The 20,866-nt window shown below is 34.6% G+C and overlaps 1 protein-coding gene and 1 long non-coding RNA gene across 2 annotated transcripts in view; one reads left to right on the forward strand and one right to left on the reverse strand.

Annotated features, from left to right (window-relative positions):
- Window positions 1-1,254: 1,254 nt before the first annotated feature.
- The window catches only part of LOC111511267 (cadherin-23), a 103,424-nt gene continuing 83,812 nt past the window's right edge, over window positions 1,255-20,866 (reverse strand). The window contains 9 exon segments of the mRNA XM_074182983.1: window positions 1,255-1,628; window positions 1,685-1,832; window positions 3,780-3,975; window positions 4,035-4,233; window positions 4,286-4,422; window positions 7,097-7,522; window positions 14,548-14,705; window positions 14,765-14,897; window positions 17,070-17,258. Of these exon segments, the coding sequence (XP_074039084.1) occupies window positions 1,454-1,628; window positions 1,685-1,832; window positions 3,780-3,975; window positions 4,035-4,233; window positions 4,286-4,422; window positions 7,097-7,522; window positions 14,548-14,705; window positions 14,765-14,897; window positions 17,070-17,258 (1,761 nt within the window). The 3' untranslated portion in view covers window positions 1,255-1,453.
- Window positions 9,746-20,866, forward strand: part of LOC141485706 (uncharacterized) — a 93,075-nt gene continuing 81,954 nt past the window's right edge. Inside the window, exon 1 of the long non-coding RNA XR_012467363.1 lies at window positions 9,746-10,540. This is a non-coding gene — a long non-coding RNA (uncharacterized lncRNA). The remainder of the gene's footprint in view (window positions 10,541-20,866) is intronic.

A 20,866-nucleotide genomic window follows, 5' to 3' on the forward strand; every position in this document is an offset into this window, starting at 1 on the left:
TTATGCACTACTATGATAAGAATGTCAAATGAAGGCCAAAAAATTTAGGCTGCAAACAAGATTACCACGATACCAATTTTAAAGGGTTATAACTTTGTGAACGTTGGGGATAGTTTGGTTGTGGTTGGAAAAATTAGTTACTCCTTTCAAAGCATGTGAATAAAAGGTTGTTCTTGAGAATGCTTTTTACTATTAATTTACTTCATTCACTTCTATAATTAATATCTTAATATTAGGTCAGATCTCGCCATATCATACTGTAACATTATAAACATTGTCATGCCATAGTAAAAATCAACCAGTAAGTCCACTAAGTACTACTTTCATTCATAAATTCACAAAGTTTTCAGTGACCTCGAAATGAAGTGAGGAGCCAATTTCGTTCTTTTACCATAGGCGTGCGCTCATATAAAAACGAAATTGAGGTTATTATAGAATATTTTGTGGTAAATTTCTTATAACCAACTTCAAAAACTAAAAAAAAATGATAACAGCGAATAAACAAACACAATATCAATTTCTGACCGTTTATTATAACTAATCCGATGTCCGTGGGACCGTCAAATCCTTCGATACCACAGCACTTTACGCGTTGGATGAGAATCTCATTCTAAGAGCGGTTGAAGGTCCCGGCAACTCGGGTGGATCACGTGGTAAGATAGCCTACTGGTTGTATTATTCTACTGTGGTCATGCCATGTATCACAATTTAATTTTTTATAAGAATGTTTATGTTCATTCTTTTAAATCCTTTATTAAATAGGTTTTGAAAGATGATGCATGTCAACACCTCACACATTGAACGACTGATATCTTGAAAATGATATGGTTGAAACTTGTTGAAATTTATGATATTTATTCATGTGTATATGAAACTATTCCTGAAGGTAAATAAAAATAGTATTCAATACTTGGAAAACCTTAACATTATTAAGACATTTTTTTACGTCGATAAAGTCAGCACGCCACTGGAATTATTCGTTGTGAGTTATTTATTATTACATGCATTTCAAAAATTAACAGGCATACATATCACATATTTTTATGTTATCAAAATCATATTGGTGAAGAGTTTATGTGGGAACTTTGACGTGATGTTGAATTCCAGCAATTAATTTATGAACTCATTTTTATGGCTGTTGAGAGCAAAAAATTTGACATTAATACCCTCACATATATGGATATGTTCTTTCATATATTTGTAGTGTCTTCTAGTAATAGAAAATGATTCTCAACTATAAAAAAAAATTTGGACTTCATCTATGAAATTTATTGATTCGGTATATTTACAGTGAAAATATATAAAAATATAAAACTTAGTTAATCGTTGCACTGGTTTGTATAGTTTCATAACTGAAACATTTTTCGAGATACCTTCACTCAGATTCTTCATATATGTCCGAAAGAGGACTAACTCTGACGCTGTTGAAGTAATTGTTGATCTTGAATTTGAATCATAACTCTGTAGTCTCCAATTTTCTTGCCAGAGGTACAGGTGGAATTGGTAAAGTTTGGTAGACGTTTTGAGGTCTTCCTTGTTGAGGATTTTGTTCTTGAATTTGTTCTACAGGAGGCAAGGAGTCTTCACAACAAACGACGTTTTCATCCAAAGAGTCGTGCTCCGATTGACTGAAATAATTGATACTTTTAGAAATGGTCTATAGAAAAATGTAATTTTTGCAAACCTTATATCGTCTACATTCTTGAACCATTCGTTTTCATATGCCTTCAACCAAATCGGGTTGCTGCCCTCCAAACTGTGCTTGTTGGTGTTTGGTACTCGACCACTTAAAATACCCAAACCTCTTCCATCGATTTCTGAATCTGCACCAACTAAAATAGATTTGAATTTGATTACAAATAGATGAATTTAACAATGATAGTTTCTTTATAAGTTGGTGTAAAGTCCTCATCTTTTGCCATATTTTTTTGAATTGGACTGCAGGTTATCAAATCCCTAATAACTTGCTTTTTTATTCATTACCCAACGGTCAAAAACCATATACAGGGTTAACTAAGTAGGTTGAGGTGCTTCAAATACACTAAAAACGAAACAAAATCTAACTATTCTTGGTGATGCAGTTTTCTACAATATGTGGACTGTTAAAAAAATGAGGTGAATGTTCATATTTCACAGTTTCAGCTGTTTGGCATGTTTAGGTTGTTAGTGAGATGCATAAAAGAGAACTATTCAATGATTTTCTGCTATTGAAAAAGACTGATCAAAGAATTGGCATCGAATTTTGTATAAAAAATGGAATTCAAGTGCTCAAAAACACTTGAAATGTTGACAGTGGCATAAGGTGATTGTACTCTGAGTCAGAAAAATGTTTATAAGTGGTACAAGCTTTTCACAGAAGGTCCAGTAGATGTCGCCCTGGACGCCCCAGTACATCAACAACCGATGAGACTATTGAGAAAGTGAAGCTCAGGAATTGTTGAATGACATCGTCAGCAATCCATATTTGCTTGAGGGGGTCATAAATGGTGACGAATCATGGGTACAGGTTATGACATCAAAACCAAAGTCCAATCATCCCAATAGAAGAACATAGGAGAGCCAAGATAAAAGTAAGGCGCCAACTCGATCAAATGTCAAGGTTTTGGTCACTGTTTTCTACGATTACCATGGCGTTGTACATCAAGGGTTCTTGCCACATGGTCGTACGGTCAATAACGAGTATTATCTTGAAGTAATGCGTCGCTTGCGAGAAGTAATACGACGAAAACGTCCGGTATTGTGAAAAAACAATCCAACTTTTGCACCACGATAATGCACTTGCTTACTCGTCATTGCTGGTTCGTATTTTTTTGGCAAAAAACAACACCACGATCATGCCTCAGCACCGTATTCACCAGATTTGCCCCCTGCGACTTTTTCCTGTTCCCAAGATTGAAGAGACCCAAGAAATGTCAGTATTTTGCCAAAAAGTGCATATCACTACTGCTTTCAGGACAAAATAGATATTGAACAATAAATTAAAAAAATGAGAAAAATGAAAATTCATAATATTTTTTAAACAGACAGCAAATATTGAGAATTGGTGACCTGAGGTACAAACTGGCCCTGGCCAGTTGACAATAAAAAGTGGATTACCTCTATAAGTATAGATACCATAAGTTTCAGAATGGATGAACGTCAGAAAACGACAATGAACTTTTTTAAATGATGTAGTGTAGCAATTGTAGAACAGAGAAGTCGCACCAGAACGATATTCTAATTTTGACCTTACATAAGCTATGTAGAGGGTGATTGCGAACTGTAAATCCATACACTCTTGAAACTTCACTAACTTTCATTTGAAACACAGTGAACTATCGTTTCGTTTATAAAAAAGGAATAATACTGAGGCATGATAATGCAATTATCGTAGGCTATTATATGTTTATTACTGGAGTTATTTTTAACACCTCGACACGTGTTTCGATCACCAAGTGATCATCTTCAAAGAGGAAGATTATAAAGATCAATTTTAATCTTCCTCTTTGAAGATGATCACTTGGTGATCGAAACACGTGTCGAGGTGTTAAAAATAATGATTTGGTGTTGGGAAAAAACTCCAGTAATATTCATTACTACACCAAAGGTTCAAAACAGTGAAACAGTGAAAAAAGTATTATATGTTTGTAAATGAAAAATTGCCACAAAATCTATAGAATTGAATTTAGATATTTAAGACGATTGTCACACACATATTACAAACGAGGTTTTTGATAAGTAAATTTGTTTCTATAATTATTTGATTTCTCTTAGAGGTCCAAGTATGTTTCGCGACTCACCGTAAGCTGTGGCTGTGGCTGCTTTTAGTTTTCTGTGATATGTTTGCCTTTGATTAACACAAAGGGCTAAACAAAGCAGTAGCAGTAAAATCAAAAATAGGCACGACACAGAAAGCCAAAACGTAGTACTGGCGTTCTGCAACTGCGATTTCAGAGCCAGAGTTCCTCCAGGTTGCGTATCAAGTACATTGAATTCCTGCAAAAAAAGGAAAAAATGAGTTGTTAGTCATTTGCATTGGTATCAATAGATATTACTTTGAAAAGGTCATCCAGTTTTTCAGTATTTTGATCAACCAGTCGTAAAACCTCGTCCACTTCCAAGATGGAGTTATCGTTCCGATCCACAAGATGGAGATACAGATCTGTTCGAGTTTTATCAACGGTACCGTCGTGATTTGCATGAACTCTAAACTCGTCTACATTCACTATAGCTCCGGTCACATTTCCCAAGATCCTAGAAAATTATAATATAAATATTTGAAATCGATGTTTCAGAAGAGACGTACTCTCTGAATGCCTCAATTTTGTTCCTGAGTTCTGGAGGGTTCTGTCTCAAAACAAACCGCACTCGTTGATCTTCTCTCAAGAGATATATGAAAACCCTTGCTGTATCTTGCAAACCTCCAGTATCATTTGCCAAAATCTAAAAAAAAACATGTATTTATACGAATGAAAAAAAAAATGAGGAGTAACAATTGTTAACCTTGAAAAATGAAAACATTTCTATATGTAATTTCAAATCCAGCATTTATCAATCCAATTTTAACACTTTTAATTTCTTTTTGTAATTACAATTTATATTATGGCTTGATAGTTGTAACCTTTGATTGACTTGATTCACAAGAGATCGACAATTTAAAAATCTAGGTTAGGTTAGGTGCAAAGTGAGTGGGTCTATTCGACCCTCCACCGCAACCCGCAAAGGTTTATTGTGGCTCACACTTATTCACACTCGACCAAATAAATCCAGCTTCTTAACGAAGCCGATTAGTTTGTATGGTGAGTGGTCTTTCAGGTCAGATGGCAAGAGTACGGCTCTGCCGATCTCTAAAAACCTGATTCGGTGGCCAGCGGGGCAGGCAGAAAATATGTGCTCTGCTGTTTAATCATTTACCAAACAGAGGCGACACACACTGTCTTCCGACAGTCATAGTCTCTGCATATAATGATTCAAATTACAGTGATCTGTAAGAAGGCCTGTAAGACATCGTAGTTCATTCCTACTGTTGCCCAACAATTGTTTGGTATCAATTTTCGAAGGGTGAATAAACGCCTTGGAGTGAGCCAATCCTGGACAGGTTCTGGTCCGATGAAGCTGCTTGCAGCACCCTCCTTTATAAGGGAGTCAGCAGCCTCATTGCCAGTATGGCTAGGAATCCAGGCCAAAGACAATCTGTTACGTCTTCCTATCGAGGAGAGTCGTTTTTGGAAATTTGCTACCAATTTAGACGTAGCTCGGTAGGAGCCAAGAGCTTCCAACGCCGCTTGACTGCCCGAGAATATTTTTATTGACTTGTGTATAATTCAATATCGTAAATTTCCGCTTGAAATACAGTCGCATAGGTTCCTAGGCAGGTTGATATCTCCGTCCCGGACTGAAAACGTCTACATCAGAACTGGAAGGTGTTACTTCAAGGTTACTTCAAGTTCTTAAAACTTTTCAACATCGTATGAATGGATTACATGAATATTTGATAAATACAACCATATTGTGTCCAATATGCTGTTCAGCGCTTTAATGGTTTTTGTCTCCTTGTTAGTATGTAATTTCAATTTACTAAGTGAATGAAGGTTACTACAGCTCTTGAAAAATTTGAATATTTTTGAGTAATCTGCGAACTGTTGGATTTTCATATTTACCAAATTTTATTTATAATTGAATTTCAATGGTCCCAAGTGAATTAATTTGGGTTCTCTGCATTCTTTATACTATATTGTGGCTTTCTATAAAGACACATTATGAGTTTTTTTAACTTGTCAATATATCAACTCAGCGATTTGCTTTCGAAAAATAAACTAGTGTTGTGTAAAAAATTGAAATATTGAATGAGGTATCATTGAAAAATCGATATTATTCTCTCGACAACACGTGACAACGAATTCATTATACAAAACTCCATTCAGTTGTTTCTAGGGTGGAAAGTCAAGATTTGGAAAAAGAATCTTGTATATTTTTTTGGAGCGTCTAAGTTCTGTTTCACCCATCATACTTCCCACACCTCTCGCCAACTGACTACTATCTTTTCAATCACTTCAACAACTTTCTTACCAGTAGAGCTTTCGCCAATTAATACCAGGCAAAATTCATCGAATCCCGATTACATAATTTTTATCTGTTTAAAAAAAATCTGTTCAAAGTCTGTTTTTCCGTTAACCAGCTGTCGCGCCTCTACGAACGACAACCCTCAGAAGTCGATACTTCTGCGAGCTAAGGATTAACGAGGTTTTACCTTTTAACGTGTGATTCCTAACACGGGTTGGACGATAGCAAGTGAAAATCGATCGTTCAGACTAGGGCATGAACCACCGACCAACACGGCAGTCAATTCGAATGAGTGAACAAAGCACCCACGTCGAACCGCCTGGCTAACGACAGACGAAATTAATGGACTAGTGTTACGTTGGCAAAAGTGTACAATTCAAATGGCGCTTATTTCGTTTGAATTGAGATATTACAGTTTGAAGTAGACTAATGAAACCGTACAAAACTTCTGAAACAACCATAGAATATAAAGTTTTATTTTCAACGATATAACACAAGTGACCATTTTCTTTCAAAACCAATATGGCAGTTAGAAGAGACGATGAATTTTGAACAGGTATTGATTAAAATTCAAGAAGTAAAATTTTTAACCAATTCATGTGCTGTTTATACATTTTTTCATTCCATTTTTTAATAATTAATAAAATGTACATGAACTGGAGAAAAAATTCAATCTGGAAATTTTTCTTAAAACCAAAGCAAACTTCTCCTTTTGTTTCTCACTACGTAAAATTGTTTGACAATATTTCCATAGATGAGGTCATAGTGCCGCCATATTGAATTTGGGGAAAATTTTGAAAGGAAATGGTCACTTGAAATTTATATGTATAAAAAAATTATATTTCACCAAATGGCCTGAAAATATAAAAGGTTTCATTTGTAATTGTTGACTTGGATTCATCGGTTGAACCGAAATAGGGTATTCAGTTGTTTTTTCGTTATCGTTATCTTTCTGAATTTAAAATCCCCTACCCCAGAAACAACTGAACGATGCCGATCACAATGATTTCATTGTCACCCGGTATAGTGTGTTGAATATAAAAAACTCATATACCGCAAAATCAAAATATCCTTTCATCTCTCTCTGAGGGTCAAAATTCAGTCGTACAGCACCAGTTTCCCGTTCCACCAGAAAGGGAGGTCGCTCTAAATTGTCCAATCCCTCCGTCAACGTCATTTGGATCCTCCCGATGATATAATACGATATTAGAGCGTTTCGTCCGATATCTGCATCCTCGGCTCTGACTTGCATAAATTTCGTTCCGAAACTGGTAGCGGTACTCACGCCTCCGGTAAACACCCTGTGGACGAATTTGGGGGCATTGTCGTTGACATCGAGCACTCTGACGATTACTTTTAGTTGGGTGTCGTCGTCGGCATCGAAGAAGCTTTCGTTTTTCGGGGGTTTGTTACATTCTTCGGTGGCTTTTATCAGGAGTAGATGGGTATCTTGTTGTTCTCTGTCTAGAGGGACTGCAACCTAAAATTAAAACAGAATTACCTTCATCTGCAACGGTCATAAGGTCATAGTGTTGTGTAGGCCTTGCTACTAAACTCTCGCGCCGTCTAGTCATCAGCTATGTAACGTTGCAGACATAGGCAAGATAATACTTGCTTATTATCCATATCTGAACGAATATACCTGAATATATTGAAGAAGACGAACTTTATTTCCAGATAGGCAAGCCTAATATAAACATAATTAATGTACTTTATCTAAATATAATATATAAAAATCAAAATAAATTAGTATATTATAACCGAATAACAGAAAATCAAAAAAAAGAAAAAAAAAATATCACACATATTCTATGTAGCATACACGTTGTCATATTTACTTATATATTCATTCAAAACAAACTCTTAGTCATTATTATATTTTAAATATGAATTAGCTTTAATTCAGTTTTTCGTTATGAGTCGAGTCCCTCTTGAATAGACGGAGAGAAGAAGAGTTTTTTATATTATTTGGTAGTTTATTGAAACTGTCCAGACCTTTGAAAAATAACGAATTCATACTGCTACGTGAATTTGTCCTTGGGATGTGAAAATTGGTGCTCGATTAGTATCATGATGATGTACCTACTTCACTATTTGTGATTAAAAGGTTTACTAAGTATGTTGGTTGCAATTTATTTATTATTTTAAATATAAATATCATAGTTTGATAATACAATCGTTGAGAGACATTAAGCCACCTTAAACTAAAGAGCACATTATGTATAAGTGTCATTCCATTGCAGAGTAATATTATTCGCATTCTACGATTTCATAATTTTTGTAATTGATTTAATTTGTTCTGATTCAAGAGATATAAGACAGTCCCGCAAAAATCGTAATAAGATTTTATTATTCAATTATAGCACGTTATTTTGGCATACATTGATAATACAGACGCCACTCTAGAAAAAAAAACAGTTTCTTTGATATTTTGCTTATTACATAGTCAGCATGATCATTCAATGAAATTGTATTATCTACAATGAACCCTAGATACTTAATTTTACTCACCATTTCTACATCAGTTTCGTTAATTTTAATTTTGACTGTGTTTCTCCCAATTTTATTTTGTTTATATTTTGTTGTAATGATCATCACCTTAGTTTTAGTGATATTAGGTTTCAATTCATTTATTCCAAGGTACAACTCAATATTTTTCAATGAATTATTCATCTTTTCAATAGCGACTTGCAAGGTTTTATCGTAGGTATATATTAATGTATCATCTGCAAATAAGTTAATCACATGATCACCATCTACGTAATTTATATCGTTTCACGATACACTCATAAGTGTATCGTGATATCGTTTATATAAATCAGAAATAGTAAAGGTCCTAATACACTACCTTGTGGAACTCCAAAATCATTCACTAACTCTTTACAATTTTCTATGTCGAAACTGTTTGAACTCCAGTCTGACTCAGAATTTATATTGTTTACATGTTTCATGTTTACAATAAACATGAAACCACTATTTGAATTAATATCATAGGAAGATGCAAAAACCAAGAAAAACAGTTCGGTCAGTCGGGTCAGACGACGATATACTGAACAGTCAGACGATATACTGAACAGTCAGACGACCCGACTGACTGTTCAGTATATGCTGTTCAGTATATGCTGTTTCAGTATATGCTTGAGAAAACTATTGTTCTGTAATGAAACAGTGTTACGTTTTTTTAACTGTCTGGCGAAAATAGGGTCATTAAAATACTTCATCATCGATTTTTACCAAGTACTAATTTCATCATGGAAAAAAGTTCATGATAGGTTCCTGCAGTGATTTAATCTTCAATAGGGAAACCATATGTCCAAGCACATATACTGTAAGTAAATTAATCAACATTGCTTCAGTATCAACTATTCTATTAACATCTATCCACGCAAAAAACGCATAAAACACGATGCCGTACAAATGCGAGTAGGTATTTAGTTTCTGGTTTTAGCAAGAGTGCTTTGGAAACAACCCACACGTCAACCAAAATTGTTATGCCAACTAAAGTGGTACGATGTGATATATAATTTTTTTCCTTTGATTTTTTATGGCAGTTATGAAGTGTTTTCATAAGTGTTCTATTATGAATAATGTTGACATGATTACTTGTGGAAGAAGAAAAAGTATGTACAGAACAAAAAATGCTGAGTGTGGATAATTTGCTGACCAGAAAAGGAACTCGTAACAATTTGAATAACACGTTCGTATTCATTATTGTACATGAATTTTACTAGATACCTACTGATGCCACCAAACATAAACATGCACTCTACCTTTTATACGGGCGTAATTTACTCTTGTTGAAAGAAATGCTGACCGAAGCCTTCCCATCGGGATATTTCGATCCAACTTCATGTCTGTATCTTTCTTTTTATGTTTTTTTGCCACCAATGAGAAACGTTGAATCCACTCCTTTCGAAAGTTAGTTTACTATTGTGTTTTTTCATAATATTTGGCTGCTATTGGAATGTTTTTATCAAATTTCATAGCGTCATCTCTCTTGACATGCTAATATTTCCACCAATGAGAAAAGTGTAAACTATTACTTTATGAGGCATGTAATTTTGGCGTACATTTTTCGAAAATTTCCTTAACAAAAATAAAATTTAAACCAACCTAACCTCCTAACCTAACCTATTCTCCGAAAAGAATGGATTCAATTTTTCTCATCGATGGCAATAACATGAGAAGAAAGATACAAATGTGAAGATTGATCGAAATATTCCGACGTGAAGGACTTTGCCACAGATTAAAATATCTGTGACTTCGCCAACACATTATTTTGAACAATCGTAAGAGTAAACAAGTCCAATATACGGGTGGGTTGCATTCTTATGTATGGTGGCATAAGTATTAAGTGAAAATCATGTGAGTTCTCTAATATGAGATTGTTATTCGGATTATGATGCCCTATTTGAGTAGTCTTTCCTGGTGATCAAAGAATGCTGTTTCATCACAGAATCACGTCACCCGATGATTTCGAATTAGAAGTTATAAGTTGGTGAGTCACCATTTTTTGATCAAAATTTTATTATTTACTTTGTAAATTTTTGTTTAGGTGTATATTATTTAACACATAGCAAAAAATACAAAATCACCCCAGAAATATTCTAAAATGTGAGAAATGAATTTGTAAACATACTTCATTATTAATAATGATAATAATTTATTTATTTATTTCCCAAGAGAGAAAATATTGAATTGGAATAGTCAAGTCTAGAAAAAAAAAACTTTGGAGCTTTGGAATACAAAGACTCGCCGTTAAAAGATATAAAAACATATTGTCATTGATGTAACAGAAACATCAATGACAATATTTTTATGAGATATATTTTGAAAAGAATTCATCTGTTGAATAAAAACATCTTGTAATAAGTAATTTTTTGAGTTGCTTTTTGAAAGTCAGTAACGAAGAACAGCACGTAAGCTATTATTAGCAGGAGAGCAGAAATATTTTTACAAATTGGTATATGGAAATGATTTTGAGAACGAGTATTTACTTGATGTATATCAGAATTCTTCACAAAACTATCTCTATTCTTGAAAATATAGAGACACAATTCAAGAATATATAACGATGGAAGTGTTAAGATTTCATATTTGCTGAAAAAACTTTTACAGCTCTCGGTACTAGGGACATTTATGATTCACCTGATGATTTTTTTTTGTGTAATGAAAACTTCCTGAGATGGGGTTGACCATCCCCAGAAACAAACACCATAGCGCATCCCACTCTCCACGTGCCCGTATTATACCATCAGCAATTGAGAATGCGTAAGTACCGTTCTCAAAATTTTCAGAAGATAACACTGCGAATAGTTTTTCAATATTATCAATATATAGTAGAAATAACACAGGATCCAAAATAGAACTCTGTGGAACACCTAAGTTGATATAAGCTAATGTAGAATTTGTAACCCCCAACTCATTGCATTGTTCATTTCTCAAACATACATACTGTTTGCGATTTTGTAAAAAACTTGTGATCCATGTAAGTGCATTTTCTTTTACACCATAAATATTATGATTCACACAGTCGAAAGCCCTGCTGAGATCAGAAAATATCCCACCAGGGCACTCGCCAGCATCAATAAGGCGCGTTATTTCGCTATAGAAGCGGTATACTGCAGATGTGGCTGTCTTTCTCGGTCTGAACCCATGATTTTCCGAGATTATTCCGTTAGAGTCAAGAAAACATGACAGGCGGTCTAAAACTGAGTATTCAAAAGTTTTAGAAAATATAGATGTTATCATTATTGACCTATAGTTAGAAAGTATGTCACGATTTCCCTTTTTTATGGATGGGAACAACTTTACCCACTTTTATCATACTTGGAAATTTTCCTTCAGCGAAAGATAAATTAACCAGGTATGTCACAGGAGAAATAATGTGATGTATTAATGTGAATATTGCTAGGAAGATGAACATTTATTGGAATAAACTCTAGAGAGTTTTGAATAATTTTGAAATCGTGATATTTATTTTAAGTTTGCAGATTCTGAACAGAATATGAAACTGCTATTCACCCATTAAAGGTTTGTCTGATTTTCATAAATGAAAAATGAATTGAAAGACCGAGATATCACGAAATTCCAGTTTCTATTAAAAAAAGTTGATAGCAGTTTCTCGGCGATAAGTGACATCACATTATTGTCTTTTTATCGAAAAATACTAACATATTCAAAAAAAAATTTATAGTGAGATTTTCATTAAACAGTTTTACAAAATCGCAACACGTGTTTCGCCATACAATGGCTTCTTCAGGCGTGTCTCTACTTTACATGAGTAAGGACACGACCGAAGAAGCCATTGTATGGCGAAACACGTGCTGCGTTTTTGTAAAACTGTTTGGTGAAAATCTCACAAAGAAGTGTTTTTTAAATACGTTAGTTATAGATTTTCATCAAGTATCGGCCAATTCCATCATATATGACAAATGTTAGAAGATGATTGACAATGTTTCATGATGAATTTCACTAGTTCGGACTTCCATTGTCTAATATATAAATTGATTTGAAATCCCTGGAACAACTAAAAAAGGAGAATTAAAAATGAGTAGCTGCAGGAGCCTCGCAAGGAAGAGAAGCCGTCACAACCAGTGCTTGCACTTCCCTACATCAGAGGATTATCGGAGAGGATAAGAAGAATTGGTTCCAAGTACAACATCAGAACCTGCTTCAGATCCGGTAACACTATCCGTAGCAGCCTCACGAAAAGCAGGCCACCAAACGCGGACTGCGATTTCAAGAATTGCATTTACCGGATACCCTGTGAGTGTGGAAAATCCTATATTTGGTGAAACTAAGAGGCCATTGAATGTCCGCATTGCCGAGCACAACAAACACACACAGCGAGGGGAAACCAGCAAATCAGGAATAGCAGACTATGTTTGGACCCATCAACATAACATCGAGTGGTCCCAAGCTGAGATCATACACAGAAAATTCAAGGAAGCCGCATACATGTTGTCCAACAACGTATTCAGCCAAGCTAGGGTAGAGATACGCAACATCAAGCGAAAAATGGCCAACTCCCGCCAAACGGTCATCTCCCACTGAACCTGCGAAGCGGAAAAAATGGAAAGCGAGGATAAGTGAAAGTACTCGAACGACCCATAAATAGTCATCTCTCGGAGGAATCAGTCCAGTCAGGGACGGGCGCTTTATATACAAAAAATATGGCATAAACCGCCCACGCTTTTTTCACAATAATACTCGTATTTTGCGTTCGTTATTGTTTTAAGCTTAAAAAGAAATATTTTAAACTTTTTAGTTCGATGTTCTTGAAAAGTGTGTTTTTTTGGTTTTTTAAAACTATTTTTTTTACTCTTTAGTTTCATATGCTATAAAACGTGTTTTTTAGTTATTTCAAACTATATTTATTTTTCACTTTTTAGTCCAATTTATTGTAAAAAATATTTTTTTTTAAGTTCTAGTTACGAGTATTATAAATCTTTAACAGACGACGCAAGAATGTAAAATTTTTCTCAAACAACATAATAAAGTTTGAGGTCTTAAATTCTATAGTAATACCGAGATGCAGGTAGTATGGTAAGTCTACAACAGAGGTAGAAGTAGAGAGAAAATTTGCAATAATAATTTCAAAAAACATTCAGTCGTGATTTTTGATTTGAAGTTTCATTCAAAATATTAATGGACTTAGAATATTTTTTCAGTGAATAATTTTATTTTTCAAATTAATCTTTTGATTTGATATGTATGTCAAGCACCTTAATTCTAATTTTTCGATTTTTCGAAATATTTAAGTAACTGAATTTTTTAGGTGTACAATTTACGATAACGTTTTCATTGTTGAAATCCATAATTTGGTTCGCTTTCAAATAATCGAATTGGATTTTAAAATGCAATTTCGTTCTTTTATCATAGGCGTGCGCTCATATAAAAACGAAATTTAAGGTAATTATAGAATATTTTGTGGTAAATTACTTATAACCAACTACATAAACTAAAAACAATAATAACAGCGAATAAAGCAAACACAATATCAATTTCCGACCGTTTATTATAACTAATCCGATGTTCGTGGTACCGTCAAATCCTTCGATACTACACCACTGAACGCGTTGTTTGAGAATCTCATCCTAAGAGTGGTTGTAGGTCCCCGGCAACTCGGGCGGATCACGTGGTAAGAGAGCCTACTGATTGTATTATTCTACTGTGGTTTTACTTTGAGGCTTGCATCGTTTATTTCACAGAAAACTAATCCCGTTATTTTCTAACCACACGTGATATTCATTTTTGTATTATCCTCTGAATAAATTGACGAAAGTAGGAAATCTTAATGAAGAAAAGAGAAATGAAACTTTCTATGTTTTTTACCACTTTAATTTGTAACTAACGTTACTGCAGTTTCGTCCTATACGGACATTTTCAAACTTATACAATAAAGTGGTAAAAACATAAAAAGTTTCATTTCTCTTATCCTCTGCTTGTCGTAGTTGTTTATTGATGATTTTTCTGTTTCTGAACTTGATAATATTTACGTACCACCAGTGTATGATCGATAGGGTTGAGATGGAATAGGTTATTCTCGTTTCCACCAATGATATAATAGCAAATGGGTCCAACGGGCCCATCATATTCGAATTCATCCCTGTCGATGGTGTCTGGTAGTTTAACCATTTCAATTTCAGGAGCACGATTTTCTGCAACAATTAACAAGATTGATTTCGATGAACATTTTTGTGAACAGATATTTCGTTACCTGTAAAATTCACAAAAAACTCGTCAACCATGAATTGGGGTTGGTAATCGTTCATATCGCTCACGTATACAGTCAAATCTAAATCTGAACTTAATGCTGTTGGAACACCTAGATCATAAGCTTCTATGCGTATCTGAAAAAAATAGAACCTACGTTTCAATAATAGCCATCATCAGATTTCACGTAAATCTTACAATTTGACTTGGGTAAATAATAATTTGATGAAATCCCGAGACTCTAGGTCGAGGAATGTTTTCTTAAATCATTTTACGAAAGCATCTGCCTAACAGCAACATTTTTAAAATTTCGCCAAAGAATAATTTTAAAAATTTTGCTCAAGAATAATTTGAAGAATTTTGCTTTCAAGCAAATGCTTTCGAGGAATTTTTTAACGTAAAATACCTTGTCCTGGGTTCTCCGGATTTCATCAAATTATTATACACCTAAGTCATTTGCTTAGTAAACTTTAAAAAATTATAGATTTGCACTCATCTTAACAAAATAAACTTGGCTTATAACCCTTGAATATTTTTTCATTATTTGTGAATTGCGACAATGATTTTATTGGCAGTGAATACATTTTTTACCCCTATTTACTTTTATGAAACATAATGGTAGTTAGAAATTTGATAATAATAGCTGAGTGCATTTTTAATATTCTTTTTTCTCCTTACTCAGATGATGAAAATTGTAGTGATTACTCATGCTCATGTGGCAAGTATAACCTTACTCACTCATGAAAGGATAATTATGATTACATATTGCGTATAATAGTCTAGTTGCGCCAAACTATAGGAAAATATTACGCTTTTGCTCGATTTCGGAACCAGTTTTAGTACTGACAAACGTTATAAGCGACTAGCCAACGGTCAGCAACAGGCGGACCGCGAAAGGTTGAACCTCGGACCGATAAATTTTGTGATATATTGTATACCAAATACAAATTGATACGTAGATGAGGTATACGATCCCTTCATTAATTGAAACAATACCTTTAAACTGAAGAGATACAAGAAAATATAAAATTATTATGTGATTTGATACGAAGCATGTCTGCTTTTTGTCGCAAGCTGGACAAACGATATCGTTAGACAAGAATTTACTCATTTTCCGACAATTCTTCAATATAAAAAGAACTCTGAAGAAAACTTTCGCCATTTGAAGTCGATGTAACGTCAAAATGGACAGGTATGGCCGCCAAGTTGTTTAATCTATCAAAGCCATCACTTCAAATAGAGATAAATGATTTGCAAGAAGTCTTTGTCTTTGCACATAAAACGGTATCCACTGAAGAATTTTGGACCAAACATGTCCCAGAAAAATATGAAAATTGCAAGAAATACTATGTTTTGCTCGACGTACGTATGTAAAACATCTTTCTCCAAAGATGAATTTTTTGAAAAACGAAACACCCACCTCGAAGACACGCTTCGAACTATAAAAAACTGGCTCAAGACCTTCGGTGTAGTTTCTGACATTAATTTTAGGCCTTGTGTTTTTATAATTCAGAATTTGATTTGAAAGTAAAATAATACATGATACAATTATTATCAATTGTTTTTTTCTGGACCTCGTTGAAATTTTCCCACAGTATCCGGACCCTACCTAAAACTACTTCCGACCCCTGGACTAGACCATCTAAATGTTCAAATGGATAGTTATTAGAGTATCATTTTTGGAGTCTCAGGTATCAGAATACTTATTACAATTTATATTTTCGGTGATATTCAGTATCAAAAATTCTCATTATCGAATATATTGTTAAAACAAAAAGCTACAAATTGGAAAAGAAAGAAAGTCAATATCAATTAATTTTTCTTAAATACTGATACGCATTCTGTAGAAAAAATTTCAAGTTTATCTTTATATTCTGAACTTTGTACGACGTCTCGGGAAATAAAGAGTTGAAATAATTTTTTTAAGAATTTACGGCGATACATAAAAAGACATATCTTTTAAACTTTTACGATTATCAGGGCCGTAATAAATAAATAATAATTCATTTGATGATAGACAAATAACCGAAACTCTCGAAAATATGGAAAAAATTCAATTCCACTAAGTGTTATGAACATTACCCAACAAAAAATTGCTACAAAGATACAGGTCCATATCTGAAATTTGAGGGTGACCCATGTCGAACGACATTCTATGTAAAAGTCTTATGAAAATATTATCAACTTTGTCATAATTGCTCTCTACTCTATCTATCATATTTGCGATATCCCTATGCATAGACACGAATTTAAATAACCCTGTTTATAAACAAAATTACAATCCGAAGTTATTGATACAAAATATTTACGTCATATATTTTTTGTTTCTTCCTGTCCAGCGGCAAACGTAGCTCCAGAATTCCCGACACTGGTTGCAGTTCGAAAAACTTCCAGTGTCCACCAGGATCTGCCTTCAGACGATATCTAACTGCTCCATTTAAACCAGAGTCCTCGTCTTTCGCTTCGATTTGGATCAAAGCACTGCCCACCGTTGCATTCTGTAAATCAAACAGGAGATGTAAAAAACCAAAATGCCCCAGTATATACAGACAGACAGATGAGTACCCAATAGATACTATTGAGACTATATAAGTTTGTACTTCCGCTCCAGTCAAACAATCTTAGCAATAATCAAAAAAATAAATATTATATCAAAACACTATACAGTGAATTCCATTTAACAACAAGCCTTTTGGTACAATGATTTTCAGGAAAAATGAAAAAACACGTCAACAGTAGTATACATGGGGACACATTTTGACATATTCACATTTGATGTTACTTCCCCTATCGCACCCCCAGAACATGTCACCAATTTAAACGGATCACTCTATATTGTTTCGCATCATATGATGTTCCGTGATGAGCAGATTTCAACAAAGTATAAAACATATGGTTTGAAGCTTATAATTCGGGAGCTACACATTATTTGAGTAGAAAACGAGCCACTCTGAATAACTTTTGAAACAATGATTAATTCTTGAATGAAAATCTGATGAGTGGACAATGAGAAGAAAACAATTTTCTATAGTAAATGTTCAAAAACGTTTCCAACAACTTCCATACAATGGTACAAACGAGCTTTCATTGCTGCCACCACATGGTTGAGAATCTCGGGAGTTATTTCTCTGCAATTACAAAGAGGACCGACACTAAATGGGAAACATCTGTATACCGAAAACCCACTCACACGGGACAGTATCTGAACCAGAAATCCAACCACCATCAATCAACTAAGAGGGGAATCATCAAGACTCTACTGGGCCGTGCTTTTGGGCTCTGTAATACAAATGGAGGTCTCGAAAAGGAACTAGGCATCATCAAAAATGACCTTCAACGGAATGGTTACTCCAAAGTGATGGTAGAACAGGCCTTAGCTAGAAGACAGCAAGAATTCCACAAGGAAGAGAAGCCGCCACAACCAGTACTTGCACTTCCCTATATCAGAGGATTATCGGAAAGCATAAGACGGATTGGGTCCAAGTATAACATCAGGACCTGCTTCAGATCTGGGAACACTATCCGTAGCAGCCTCACGAAAACCAGGCCACCAAACGCAGACTGCGATTCCAAGGATTGCATTTACCGGATACCCTGCGAGTGCGGAGAATCATACATCGGTGAAACTAAGAGGCCATTGAAAGTTCGCATTGCTCAGTACAAAAAATACACACAGCGAGGAGAAACCAGCAAATCCGAAATAGCAGAGTATGTTTGGACTCATCAACACAACATCAAGTGGGCTCAAGTTGAAATCATCCACAAAGAGGAACACTGGTTTAGAAGAAAATTCAAAGAAGCCGCGTATATGTTGTCCAACAACGCATTTAGTCAAGCTAGCGTAGAGATACGTAACATATGGAAACCTCTAATCAAGCGAGAAACGACCAACTCCCGCCAAACGGTTATCTCCCGCCAAAACCAATGAAGCGGAAAGAGGGAAGAGGTGATAGGTGAAAGCACTCGAATGACCTATAAATAGTCAGATCTTGAGGAATAAGCCCAGTTATCACCCGAAGACGATTGTGGATACTAACAATCGAAACGTTGTGACATAACTTGGTTTGAAATCTTTTAATTTTTATTTTTTAATTTTTTGTTATTAATATTTTTAATTTTTTCAATTTTTCCAGCTTTTATTAATATTTCTATTTTATTTGTGTGGTGGTTGTTGTATGTTATTTTTTTGTAATTTCAGTTTTTTGTTATTTTCGGTTAATCTTTTTGATTTTTTTTCAGGGTTATCAAATCAATTTATATTATATTGGACAATAGAAGTCCGAACTGATGAAATACACCACGAAACATTGTGAACCATCTTCAAACAAAAGTTATTTCTTTGCAATGCCTCATGATATTCGCTTTCAAATCTTCTAATGCAGTTGATTCTAAATCATACACTTCAGACTTCAAATGACCCAATAGAAAGGAATCTACAGGAGTGAGATCCGGAAACCTTGGTGGCCATTCTGTAGGACCTCTTCTGAAAATCCAGCGACCAGGAAAATGATCATCCAAAAATTGTCGCAGTGGAGCTGCATAAAGAGGAGATGCACCATTCTGCTGAAAAACTATTTCGTTTTCGACTGAATTTATATCCTCCTCAATTGCTCTATTGATGCACGGTATTATTCGATTCTCCAACATATTCAAATATTTATCACTAGTCAAATTATCACCGATAAACAAAGGTCCTTTGGTCACCTAAAATTCCTGCCCAAACATTCAGTTTTTGAGGTCGTTGGGTATAAATGAGGATTCGTATCACTCCAATTTCGACAATTTTGCCGATTCACCTCTTCATTCAAACTAAACGTATATTCATTCGAAAAACAAATTTTATTCAAGAAATTCTGATGCAAGTTGATCCGTTCAGTGAGACTTTCAAATAACTCGATACGTCTATCGAAATCATCTTCTGATTCCTGATTCTCGAGATAACTTAGTAAGAGATTGCGAATTTTCCATTAGTCCAACGTGCCCTAAAACTACAGTACAAATAGCTTCATCGTTGACAACTCTTTTTTGAAGTATACTTCACAAAAACACCTATGAAACCTAGGTAACAGATTGTACAGAAGGTCATTCACGAATCAGAAGCTTCAGACCATATTGGTCAGTCGGTAGCCAAGCGGTTCGGCGTGGGTGCTTTGTTCACTCACTCGAATTGACTGCCGTGTTGGTCGGTGGTTCAAGCCCTAGTCTGAATGATCGATCTTCACTTGCTACCGTCCAACCCGTGTTAGGAATCACACGTTAAAAGGTAAGACCTCGTTAATCCTTAGCTCGCACAAGTTTCGACTTCTGAGGGTTGTCGTTCGTAGGGGTGCGACAGCTGGTTAATGGGAAAAACAGATTTTAAACAGATTTTTTTAAACAGATATTTTATGTTTTAAATTTTTTTGAAATCTGCTCATTATAGAGCATCTGATAATACGAAACAATATAGGGTGATCCATTTAAAAAAAATGGTGATATGATCTGGGGGTGCAATAGAGGAAGTAACATCCCTTTGTAGACTACTGTTGACGTTTTTTTTATTTTTCCTGCAAATCATTGTACCAAAAGTTATTCAAGGTTGCTCGTTTTACAATGAATACACTATACAGGGCTTTTCATGATGAGCGTTAATTAGCCGTTTCTGGAAAACTATTCAACGGATCAACCTGAAAATTCCACAGTATGCATAAGTCAATATGACCTACACGCCTAAAATATTTTAGACGAAGCGGCGTTGTCGCTTCTACTATAAAGTAGCGGCTTCTTTGATTTTTCAAATGGAACACCCCGTATATAATATCATATTATGATTCATTATCACTTTGTCAACAAATTCATATACTATTTCTCTATACCTATCTATTACCGTTTAGAAGATATAAATTAATTTCGATATTTTTTTTTACCAAACATAAACTTTTATAAATGCTGATAATCTTGAACTCTCTTGCACTAAAATGATCAAATTTAAAATAGAGTGGAGTGATACTATGAGGATCTTCACTCCGAGTCATATTTTCATTTGCCTCATACAGGGTCTTCAAAAAATGCAGATACTTTGATCTCATGAAAAAATGAGTGGAATTCTTTGAAGGGTTACTTGTCA

The sequence above is a fragment of the Leptinotarsa decemlineata genome, unplaced genomic scaffold, assembly GCF_025532065.1.
Source record: "Leptinotarsa decemlineata unplaced genomic scaffold, Ldec_3_MD MMD2_tig00026330_RagTag_RagTag, whole genome shotgun sequence".
NCBI classification, from domain to species: Eukaryota; Metazoa; Arthropoda; class Insecta; order Coleoptera; family Chrysomelidae; genus Leptinotarsa; species Leptinotarsa decemlineata.